Below are 12,382 nucleotides of genomic sequence, written 5' to 3' on the forward strand. Positions count from 1 at the left end.
ACTTGTTCAATATGTAATTGCTATGTGATGCTACCCCAGAGGAGAATTTGAAAGCAGGCCGGTGTGCTAGATCTAAGCCTCATTGAACTCAGGATTCTAAAACCAGCCTCCTCAAGGGTACTCAGACAAGGTGGAATAAGATGAATAAGATGAACTTGGATTCAAAGGTACTACAACAAAAAACATACTTTGAAGTCCAGAGGAATTTAAGAAAGAGTACTTTCAGTGATGGGAGAATGTAATAAGAACATGATCAGTAATAAGTACATGATTGGAAGATGCTGATGAAACTCCTAAATACTTCTATGAGTAGACAGATTTGGTTTATGAACATGGATGCAAAAACACTCACAGATCCTGGCTGCAACCATGTTGGGCAAATACACAAATATACAAATAATGGGGCAATTTTGAGTGTGTTGGTAGAGTGAGAGGCTGAACAAGAAATAAAGCATATGTATTTTAGATAAGACTGGAGATAAAAGAGAGCAACAATTCACTATTAGCTGGCAAATAATTTTTAGAGTTGGTGGATTATATGTTACATTTTCCCTGATTTATTAAGTATAAAGTAATGGATCTATGTTACTCTGGCATTGTCTTGTTTATATATTTTAATGTGAATCTTTAGATAGAATCCAAGCTTATACATTGGATTCTATTCTTTTTGTTTCCTTCTTTTTAAAATTGAAGTATAGTCAGTTTACAATGTTGTGTCAATTTCTAGTGTACAGCATAATGTTTCAGTCATATATATACATGCATATATTTTTTCATATTCTTTTCATTATAGGTTACTACAACAAATTGAATATAGTTCTCTGTGCTACACAGTAGAAATGTCTTTATCTATTTTATATATAGTAGTTAGTATATGCAAATCTCAAACTCCCAATTTATCCCTTCCCAACTCCTTTTTTCCTGGTAACCATAAGTTTGTTTTATATTTCAGTGAGTCTGTTTTTTTTTTGTAAATAAGTTCATTTGTGTCTTTTTTTTTTTTTTTTAGATCCACATATAAATGGTATCATATGATATTTTTCTTTCTCTTTCTGGCTTACTTCACTTAGAATGATGATCTCCAGGTCCACCAATATTGCTGTAAATGACTATTCTTTTTATGGCTGAGTAGTATTCCATTATATAAATATACCACAACGTCTTTATCCAGTCATCTGTTGATGGACATTTATGTTGTTTCCATGTCTTGGCTGTTGTAAATTGTGCTGCAGTGAACATTGGGGTACATGTATCTTTTTGAATTAGAGTTCCCTCCAGATACATGCCCAGGAGTGGGATTGCTGGATCATATGGTAAGTCTATTTTTAGTTTTTTAAGGAATCTCCATACTGTTTTCCGTAATGGCTGAACCAAACTACATTCCCACCAACAATGTAGGAGGGTTCTCTTTCCTCTATACCCTCTCTAGGATTTATCATTTGTGGACTTTTAAAATCATGGCCATTCTAACTTGTTTGAGGTGATACCTCATTGTAATTTTGATTTGTATGTGTCTGATAATTAGCAATATTGAACATTTTTTTCATGTGCCTATTGGCCGTTTGTATGTTTTCATTGAAGAACTGCTTGTTTAGTTCTTCTGCCAATTTTTGGATTGGGTTGTTTGTTTTTGTTAATTAAGTTGTAGAGCTGTTTGTATATCTAGAAATTAAGCCCTTGTCAGTCACATCACTTGCAAATATTTTCTCTCATTCCATAGGTTGTTTTCTTTTGTTTTGTTTATGGTTTCCTTTGCTGTATGATAGCTTATAAGTTTAATTAGGTTCCACTTAATCAGATTTTATTCTTCATTTAGGATTTTCTGGATCTTAGGATCACATAATGCTATCAAGATATTGCCTCCCTAAAGCACCACTGGTTTTAATAGCCCTTAAGTTAACTAAAATCAATGAATTTTTCTGATAGGGAAAATATGAATTTGATTCCTATGTGAAAGTTAACTTTGTTTTATTCTATGCTTTGGGCATAGATTCAGAATCTAACTCTGGTCAGTCTCCTTGGTCACAAGGAGAAATTGGTGGAGTGAAAATGGATACATGACCAGCAGTCTACACTTCTACTTAGGCAGACCTCATCTCCACTCTTTATCACTTTTAATTTCACAGTTTGTCATTCAACTATTTCTAACAAAGATAGATACATCACTTTTTACTATTTTTAACATCTTAAATATCTACAGAGTGGAAGCCAATTGTGCACACAGTGTCAACATGGTTCCCTAACAATAGTCTGCTTTAGGACATATTCTCTGGGTCATTTGTGTTTCAGAGGAAGAGGGACCAAAGAGAAGTAACATTTATTGAGTACCTACATATGTTATCTCATTTAATTCTTACAAGAACTCTGAGGTAGCAATTACATTTAGATAAACTAAGTTTGGAATCAGGAAACAACCCCATTAGAAAAGCAAAATTGCCACAGATTTGTATTTAAAGGACAACACTTGAAGAAAATGCCAACTTATCCTTGTCATTATAATAGGCTGAAATGAAAAATAAGTGAGATAAAGATACAGTGAGAAATGCAAATCATGGGACATGAACCATTACCGTTTGCCTCACCTCCACAGTGAATTATTGGAAATAATACATCTAAAAGAGGAAATGGCCCTGTAATTAGTTTGACTTTATAACAAGCTATCTTAGAAAAGACAAGCTGCTTTCTTCTGCTCAAGTGAGGAAACATTTCTTGTTCTAATTTCCTTTCATGTGTATTGACTAGATAAGGGTGCAGAGGTAGAACCACAGGCATAAACTATTTTTAATATATTCATTTAATTTGACTCCTGGGAAGGGATCTTTTGATGCAAAGGGTCTTTGATGACAAAAGATATCCTAAAATGACACTGTCCCACTCCAAATTTCATTAGAAAATAATTACCAGTCTTTAAACAAAATACCCAAAAGATAAATGAGGTTAAATGTTTAGAAAATATAGTTGAACTATGTTTTCCTTTTTTTTTTTTTTACTTAAAAAATTGTGAAGATTCCGTCAAGCGTCTAGCACTGTGGTTGCTATATAACAGACAATCAATAAATACTATTGAAATGAAATGTGGAAATAAATATATGCATGTTCATTTATTTATTCTTTTTTAATCAATAGACATTTACTGATGGCTTAATATGTGCCAGATAGATATGTTTGAGATTTAAATGTGAATAGCACACTAAAGCCAGCCTTTAAGTAGCTTAAAAATCTAATGGAGAGACAGGTAAAGAGAGAAATTATAATAACATGTTAGACTTAGAATTGAGATATAAATGAAATAGGATACACAAAAATTTGAAATTTGCCAAAGAGAGTTTGGGGAAGGCTTTATTGATTAGGTCAACATTTGAGCTGCTTCTTAAAGGCATGAAAAGGGAGTTACTTAGATGGGATGTGGAGATGGAAAGAATGCTCTAAGCTGAGGGTATAGCATTTGTAAAAGCACCTAGACATTGAAACAGCCTGGTGTGTTTTAAGAATTGTAAGAATTCAGTATCATTGCCACATGTGGGGCAGAAAGGAAGGGGCAAGGGATTAGGTTAAAAAAAAAGTTTTTGGTGGTACAGTTGGTTATTTTCTGATATAACCTGAAAAATGTTCAATTTTGGCTAATTAATGTTAGTAAGATGGGCATTTTTTAGGAAATTACCCATTTTTAAAGAATCTTCATGGTATATATTTTAGTGCCTTTACTATAGCAAATGAGATATTAAGCTGTTAAAATGATGAAGTTGTGCAGAGTGTGATGTGATATGAAAGTAGTTTGGAATGATGAAAAAATTGCTGGTCACCTTTCCTTAAAATGGTCCTTTCTGAGTTGCTTTTTGAACTTACCTATACTTTATCAGCCAATTAATTTGCTAGACAACTTGTAGGTCAGTCAAATGGTTCTAAAGCCTAAGAAGTAAAAGCACTGGATACTAACAGAAATACACTTTATGGTTAATAGCTTTTATTTCAGTTTTTAGGAGAAAAATAAGAATATACAAAATGTATGAATACATATCATCTCTCTAGTTTCAGGAAAATGTTAGCTGGGTATATCTTTGGCTTACTCATTTCTGTGAGCTACTTATGATACATACTTTTAAGGCTTTATTCCAGATGCAGGTTTCATTTTCACAGAGGAGAAGGTCAGGCTTTATAATGTTGGTCATTAAAATTTTTCTTTTTCTTCCAGAGAAACACATCAGAGGTTCCAGGATTCATTTTAGAGAAATTATGGTTTCTTCAACTTTGAATTGCTTTGATAGGTCACTGCCAGATTATAGAGAGCATGATGTGCTTTACAAGTGGAAAAGTTTTCCTCCAAGTAATAGCAGCAGTGAAAATTGTCGGAGAAACAACCAATTAATCTCTGCTCCTTTACAGCTGTTTAATGCAATGCATAACTAAAAGTCCTGTTAAATTAATTAATGATTTCAATTATGAACTTTTCTCCAAAATGTTATGATTCGTATCAGACTGATAATGCAGTGACCTGGGAGTGTGAAATCTGTGTTATGAAGAGAGTCGCCAGTTAATTGATTCACAAATTATTTAAAGTTTGTTGCACTCAGGGGAGTGCTCAGTTTCATGACAGTCATTTCTTAAGGTGTACAAACTCCTTTTTCACCTTAAGAATGTCTTCAGTTATTAAGCATGATAAAATGCCAACATGTTTCTGGGCCTGTGAGTAATCTTAACATTTATGACTTAGAATCTGTAGGTGAATATGTTGGAAGGAGGAAGAAATTAGCTAAATTATCAGTGATTCTCATTTGTGGCAGTTTTTTTTTGTTATTGTTGCTTTTGATTTAGTCATTTTAAATAGTTTTGTAAACATCATCCCATAATTTTTTTGCATTTTAATGCATTGAGCATATTTTCTGTTAACGATAAAATAGTTATCATTTTTAAGAAATTTTGAATGGGTTAATAACACAATATAAATTGTTTTGATAGTTGGTGTCTAAAGCATTTGGATTGCTGGTAGGTCTAAAATGCCAGCCTTAAAATAGTTAGAGGAAGTGCTGCTTCTCAGTGCAAGAACATTAATTTCTATAGGACACCTTGAGTCTTTTTTATAGTATACAGGAAAAAATGAACAGAGTCTTATGTACTTGCTTCTAGTCTCATTATTTTACCCATAACTTAACTAACAAATAAAAGTGTATAAATGTACAGGGAGAAGGGAGGAAATCAATAATGTCATTAATATTTTATAATACATTTATTAAAGTTTAAATAATGTTTCTCTGCCGAGCTTGGGCTGATTTCAGAGTGGATGATATGACCATAGTGTGAGTCTTTTCTTGACTGCGCATGGCTAGCTTGCTGAGGTGGAAGGGAGAGAGGTGATACCTGAGGAGAGACTCTTAAGCAGAAGGAGAAGGAAGCAGGAAAGTCTCTGGCCATGAGTGGTGGCTATATTATTAGTGGGCTCCATAATCCTTTCCATTCCATACACATATTGGGAATTAGTGAATAGCTAAAAAATCTAGTGTTTTTAGGATGTTTGAACAGTATCGTTAGCAGTTTCACTCCAATTTGATAGGCAGTGTAAGAAAGACATTTTTAATTTAATATGAAAAAGGTTTTTCTTTAGAGAAATTTGTCTCTCAGCTTTGAATTGATACATGTATTTACAGAATGGAGCAGGAAGCTTGTATTTTGGACAAACACTATGTTTGTAAATTTCACTTATCCTGGTGATTCTTCTGTTTTATTTTTCTCATTTTTTTGACCCAAGAAAATTGCCCAAAGAGAAGATAAATAGAGAAATAGTATTATTAAAAATAAGTTTATCTATGTTAAACTTGCTGCAGGGCAAAAAGAAATGGACTTGAAAGGGAAGTAAATTTATACTAATTTTTGCATTGTAGGGAATGTACTATTTCAGACATTGACTGACTGCTTCTGTTTTCTAAAATTAAGGAGCCTATAATCTCAGCACCATTAACAAGTGCTGTCATTCAGATACACAGTGTCTGGCTGATTTAAATAAAATGAAATGAAGATAGTTGTTTCTGGTCCCTTGGCTTCACTCATTGCCATAAACATATGCTCTGCGTCCCGCTTCTTTCCATCTTATTTATGACTTTAATTTGTTGTGTGGGCTGCGCTAGAAATTAAATTTAATATAATTCTCCAAGGGACCCTGTCATATAATAACATGGTAATTTCTGTGTATCCTTTTGAAAAATGAGGAAATTAATTCTTCCTGACATGTTCTAATTATTCCAGTGTGAACGGCAAATCCGTTTTTCCTAGCCCCTGAAGTGTTATAGGCAAATGGCTGGTGTTCAAAGCTGAGGTGCTAATGCTGACCAGCAGTGCGTTTAATTTGAAACATGAGCAGACACCTTTCAACACACCTTTGTAATATTGGAGTACTTTACAGAAATTAATTCACTACTTATTTGGCAGCTTAGCCTTGGGGTTATGTTTTTTTATTCATCAATACTATAGTCATGTTAGCATAATGTTTTCTGTTTCCTTCAGTGCTTGGTGTCTGTGTATGGAACTTAAAGTGTGCAATGGATAGTTCAACTGTATGAATGAAAGAGAATCCACACACTTCAGAAATACCAGTTTGTGTTTACACTTTATAGGGAGGTGTAGTAAAGTCTTGAATGTTAACTTAATTATAGTCTATGGTTAGCAGCTTTAACTGAAATTACATAGTGTAGGAATTATTGAAACAATCTTGCTGTGAAAAGACTATATATACTCTGCTGCCCTGCTATAAATTTCAGTTGTGAAAATTCAATTTATTACATGGGGAATGATAGCATGAAAAGTCAGTTTATGAATAAAACTTATGGAATAGGAATCTCACGTTCTGAACTCTGCCTGGAAGGAAATAGCTATACCTTGGGAGATAAAGGATTAGAGCCACGTTTTTGTGTACTGTTGGCCATATGAGGTGTGTGACTTACTCATTTGGATCATTTGGACTTATTCATAGAGGATCTATGTAGTATTTTTAGAGGAAAAGCAAAAAGAACTTTCCAATATTTGGCCTTTTATCTGTAAACTTTATTATAAACATTTTTCTAATCAGGTCAGTCATTTGTGTCAGCCCTAATACAATCCCTTTATTTCAGTGAGCAGTTCATAAATACTATTATATATTGGCCATTTATTGTTATAACTGATGAGAAAAATTAATGCATGAGATCCTATTTAGAACAAAAGACAGAAATACAATTAACTTAAATAAAAGGAATAGAGTTGTATTTGGAGGGCTGTAATCAAGGGTCTCTATTTATGTTTCTCTTTATTACATTCCCTTTAAATTTTAACATAAATAGAAATGGGAATGGTAGTAAATAATTATCCTGATAAATAACATTAATATTATCCATATTTTTTGCTGACCATTAAGCTGCTATATAAAATTGTATTCTTTCCATTAATCTACTGGGGGCTACTGTCAGATTTAGATTATGGGCAGGAAGGAATATACTTAAGACTTTTCTGTATTAGCTGTTCCTTATACTAGACTGATGGAAAAAAATAGGCATTTTTTGACTGAAAACTGGGGAGAAAAGATTTAGTTGTCCTAGCCTAGACCATACACTATACAAGTTGCTAAAGATAACTTCACTTTATACCTTTGTCATCCTGTGGGGCTCTCCCTGTGTTTCTGTGTCTTCAGTTGGCTATCAACTTATAAGGAAACTAATTATATTTGATTAGGAGCCCACTCTACTTCATTTAATTGATTTTATTTGCAGCTATTTTCAAATAAAGTTTCATTCTCAGGTACTGAGGGTTAGGACTTCAACATCTTTTGGGGGAGGGGCACAATTCAACCCAACAGTAGGTATTTATGGATTACTTTATCTTTTAAGCTGTAATATAGCTCTGAGGTACTTTTAAAGTACATTTCTTCTACTGTAGTATTGTTTGTTCATTAACTTTGCAAATGAAACATTGATAACTTGGAATCTTTGGCATATCAAACTAACATTTGTCATGCTATGTCTAGTTGAGGCCTGTCACCTCCTTCACTCACTTAGTCTTTCAGTGCAAGCAGGGGGTTCCATGTGCTATTATGTTAATTCACAAAATACTTGTTCAGTACCCACAGTAGCCTAGAACCATAATAGGGACTGCAGACTGTTGGAGCACAGCTTCCCAACTAGTGCTGTGCAAAGTTTGTGCTTTAGGTTACAAGTGTTTCAAGGTATTTATCCCTCCAGACGTTAGGGGTCAATAGAGTTTGGGGTGGCTGGAGCCTTGGGTCAAGAACCTTTAGACACGACTGTCCTTGAGAGTTTCCTCTAGCATGCCATACAGATATTAACATTTTTATCTGCATGCTATGAAATATAAAAGATGGGGAGCACTACTGGGTTTATAGAGAAGTATAAATTGTCCCTGCCCTTCAGGAGGTTATAATCTGGCTGGAAGCTAAGGTCAATATATGAATGATAGAGAATGGAAGCCAGTGTGTGATAAATGCCAAATACAAGATCAAAGGAGACTTTAATATCTAGGGGAGTGCTTGCATGTATTAAGTGTGCAGTAAAATAATTTTGATTGGCTGATTGAAGACTTAAGCCTGGAGAATGGTAAAATCAACAAAGGAAGAAAAAAATAGCATATTTTAATTTAGATCCAATATGATTGGTGGTTATTTTAATGGTCTAGAGGTTGCTTATTAACTTTTGTTTTCCTACTTATTTTAAATATTTTATAGCTTTCTTATTGTGTACCTTTGGCTTATTTAGTTCAGTAATAACAGAAGCTGAATAATCAATAGATCTTGAACTAGTCTGACAACTGAATTATTTTACTGACAAATATTTTAAAAGACTGTTATTTATTTATTTATTTGGTGGCTGGAGTAGGGCAGATTCTGAAAACTAAAATGCTAACCAAAAATGCTATCTCACCTTTTCAACACCAAATTTCTTCATCTTTAAAAAGAAGGTTTCAAAAAAGATTTCCTATTTGGGCCCTTCTAGATTTAAAATTCTATGATTCTCCAACCAATAGACTATTATTACATAGTTCAATGTCTTAAAGGGAAACTTGCATATAGATTTTATGATTAGGCTGTTAGCCCACAAGTTGATGGTTTATGTGTATATCATTATATGAAGACAATTTAAAGATAATTTGGAATTTGTAAAATATGTAAGAGCAAGGAATTTTAAAAAGTGCAAAGCATGCTTCTAAGTTTAACTTTTCAATTCTTAAAACCGTAACCCTCTTCAGAAGAAATTAAATTTGATTGCATTTAAAATCATGCCATATGATAGGTAATGATAAAGGTTTCTATAAAGTGCTATGAGCAAACAGAAGAAGAAATTAATTTTAAAAGAAGAGGTGTGAAGGAAATTTTTACTAAAGTAGAGACTTTCAGTCAGGTATTGATGGCAAAATAGGAGTTCAGAGAAAGTTAGCTCCATAATGGCTGAATCTTTTTCTTGCTCACCATTCTATCTCTTGTGCCTAGAACAATGCCAGACACAAAATGAGCATTTTAATAACTATTTTTGAATGTTGAGCCAATCTGAGGGGGACAAGATTTAAGGATATTCCCAGAAACAGGAAAAAAACATAGGGAAAAACATGAAGACGTGGAAGGTCATGGCATACGTGAAGACTTATGATTTAGTTTATTCTGGCTGGGATGTCGGGGTATGAAGAGGATGTACTAATATCTAATGATTAAGAGCACGTACTTTGGAGTCAAACCAGAATTTGAATCCTGACTACATCTTATGTGATTTTTATGAAAATGGGTAAAATGGTAAGCCTCAGTGTTCCTACTTTAAAATATAACTAATAGTATTTATTTGTAATGTTACCACACAGATTGACTGGCCAATAGTGGCTGGAAAATGGAAAGCACCAAATAAATTATTAAACTATTACTACTTTTTTTGAGGAAGTAATAAGTCCTAAAACTGGAAATATATATATGGTGAAAATCTTGACTTTCGGTCATATTGAGGAGCTTGGACTATCCAGGAGTTGATTTGGAGTTATTAAATTTTAGTTTGCAATTGAACATTAGCCACAACATATATACAAGACACTTTGGATAGGGGCATTTAATAACTTATAAACTTTACTTTATCCTTTCAAAATATTCTATTACTGTTACACAATTTCAGCATTTCCCATCTTGCTCATATTGCTCAGTTATTTGATACTCACTCCAAACAGAGAAGAGACAGCATAAATTTATTAACTGGTTAAGCAAAATGACCTTTTTAAAGTCTCCTGAGGTTAGGAGATGGGTTAAATAGCACATAGCAGGAAACCAAAAACTAAAAAAAAAAGAATAAAATAATTAAATTGGATAGATGTTATTTATAGGACTAATATATCTGTGACCCAGAATATAACTAGAAATGGCAAGTGGATGATCCATTGGTTGATAATTGAAAGTTCATTTCATTTTTATAGGTCATGTTCCAAATCTGGCTGACCCATTGAGGTCTTTTAGTAGACCATAAGTTCCAGAGTTCATCCGTATACCAAAACCTTCTTGCAAAATGTCTTACATATCATGTATTCACAATTATATTTATTGTTCAATGTTATAATTTGTATTTCAGTGGATACAATCAGTGTTCACACTTTAAAAAATGTCTTGAAGGGCTTATTTTTCTTCAGTATGGCAAAGAGAATGGAAAAATAATGAGTACATATGTTTTGTTAGTGAAAAATCTATTTGCTATTAACATTTTCAGGGTGGTAAAGGGCAAAAATATCGCGTCTCTCATTTCAAGTGAAATGAATACTGCTAGTCTGAAAGTTTTGATTAGTATAGCTTTGGCAGTTCAACCTGGCTGAAGAAAGTTTCTATATGGAGAGAACGATTATTTTTAAAGGCCTTGATGTGTCATTTTTGAATCCTTAAGCAGAAATCATGTAGTCTTATGAACTTTATAACATTTGAGGATAGCTGGCCATATAGCAGGCCCTCACAGAAAACCTATTGAATAAATGGTTTTAATATATCAATTATGGATGTAAAATGAAATGTACTGGGGTTTAGAGTTCATGGGAGAAGAGTAGCTTGTTAAGAATTGGTAGAAAGTATCTACTACTGGGGCTTTCTGTATCAGTATTTCTCCACATATGATTTGAGCACCATTAACTAGATTAACTAACTGGAAAACTAACTGGATTTGGGTGCTTATTAACAATGCAAATTCTTGATGCCCCACCCAAACCGTTGAATTAGAATCTCTAGAAGCCCAGGGAATCATCATTTAAATAAATTCCACAGAGGATTCTAATCACTGCAATGATTGAGAACTACTGCCCTAGAAAAATAACCGGTAAAAAGCTGAGCTAAAAAATAAACAAACCAGAAGTATAAAATTGGATTTCTGATTAAGGCAGTTTGTATCATTAGTACATAATAACTCTGTACAATGAGTACAAAATAACTTTGATATTAAAGACTGAACTGTTAAATTCATTTGTTTTACTCTTCAGAGTAACAACATATAAACAGCTAATTCATACATTATTTCAGTTTTATTTATAAATTACTTTTGAATCTTTTGGCTAAAAGAGAGAAAATTCCACAAATCTACTTTTGACTATAATTAACTTGGCATATGCTTTTGAATTAATAATTGGAGGTTTGAACTCTCTTAAAGAACTTTTAAAATGTTGCTAATATCTTCATTGTTCCTAAGTCACTTAGTAGAGCCTGGATATTTGTTATAAATGATGTGGTGCTAATTAAATATTGTTATTCATCTTTACCAATCAACTGAAGTTAACTGTATTTGTGACTTGGTAGGAGTGGAGGGATGGAAAGTTTAAGAGGTGACATGAAACTTTATGAAATGAGTGCCAGTTGAATACAGAGAAAAGTATGATTAGTAAGATTTGGTGGTAATAGTTTTGCTAGGGGGACTTTTTGGGGGAAAAAATCCCAAAACAGCACTGTTTCCTTATTTTTGAATATAATGCAGTTTTATTTTCCCTCCTTTATGATCCAACACCTTATTTCCTATAGAGAACTTAATGATTACTAGAATGTAGGAAATGTTTGGTAATGTCTAACTAGGTAGAATTATTAGTATTTTTAATAGTAAAGCTTATGATAATGCTTTCTATAACTCAACAGACTGTAAGAAATTGGGAGAATTACCTATGATGAAAACTCCACATGAAATCTGAGCTACAGTGGGCCAGGTAAAACACTAGGAATTTAGTAATTTTAAGTCATCAATAACAATTAACATTAATATGCTTCATAGTTGTTAAAAATGTACATTCTTTTTCCTTTTATAATCTCTTGTTCCATTTTGCTCTTCTTCATATTTTCTTCATCTAGTTTATAAATTTGAATATTTGCACTTTTTAAAAACCTTATATGTTCTTTTCTTAACTATAATTTAGA

The 12,382-nt window shown here is 32.9% G+C and overlaps 1 protein-coding gene across 11 annotated transcripts in view; it reads left to right on the top strand.

Moving 5' to 3' along the window:
* Positions 1-12,382, top strand: part of SOX6 (SRY-box transcription factor 6) — a 556,391-nt gene that overhangs the window by 130,608 nt on the left and 413,401 nt on the right. For 4 of the 11 annotated variants that reach the window (XM_032488938.1, XM_032488940.1, XM_032488939.1 and 1 more), the window contains exon 3: positions 12,107-12,174. The exons of the other annotated variants lie outside the window; for them this stretch is intronic. In XM_032488938.1, the coding sequence (XP_032344829.1) occupies positions 12,149-12,174 (26 nt within the window). In that variant the 5' untranslated portion in view covers positions 12,107-12,148. The remainder of the gene's footprint in view (positions 1-12,106; positions 12,175-12,382) is intronic. 11 annotated transcript variants of the gene reach the window in all.

This window comes from Camelus ferus, chromosome 10 (genome assembly GCF_009834535.1).
Source record: "Camelus ferus isolate YT-003-E chromosome 10, BCGSAC_Cfer_1.0, whole genome shotgun sequence".
Classification (NCBI taxonomy): domain Eukaryota; kingdom Metazoa; phylum Chordata; class Mammalia; order Artiodactyla; family Camelidae; genus Camelus; species Camelus ferus.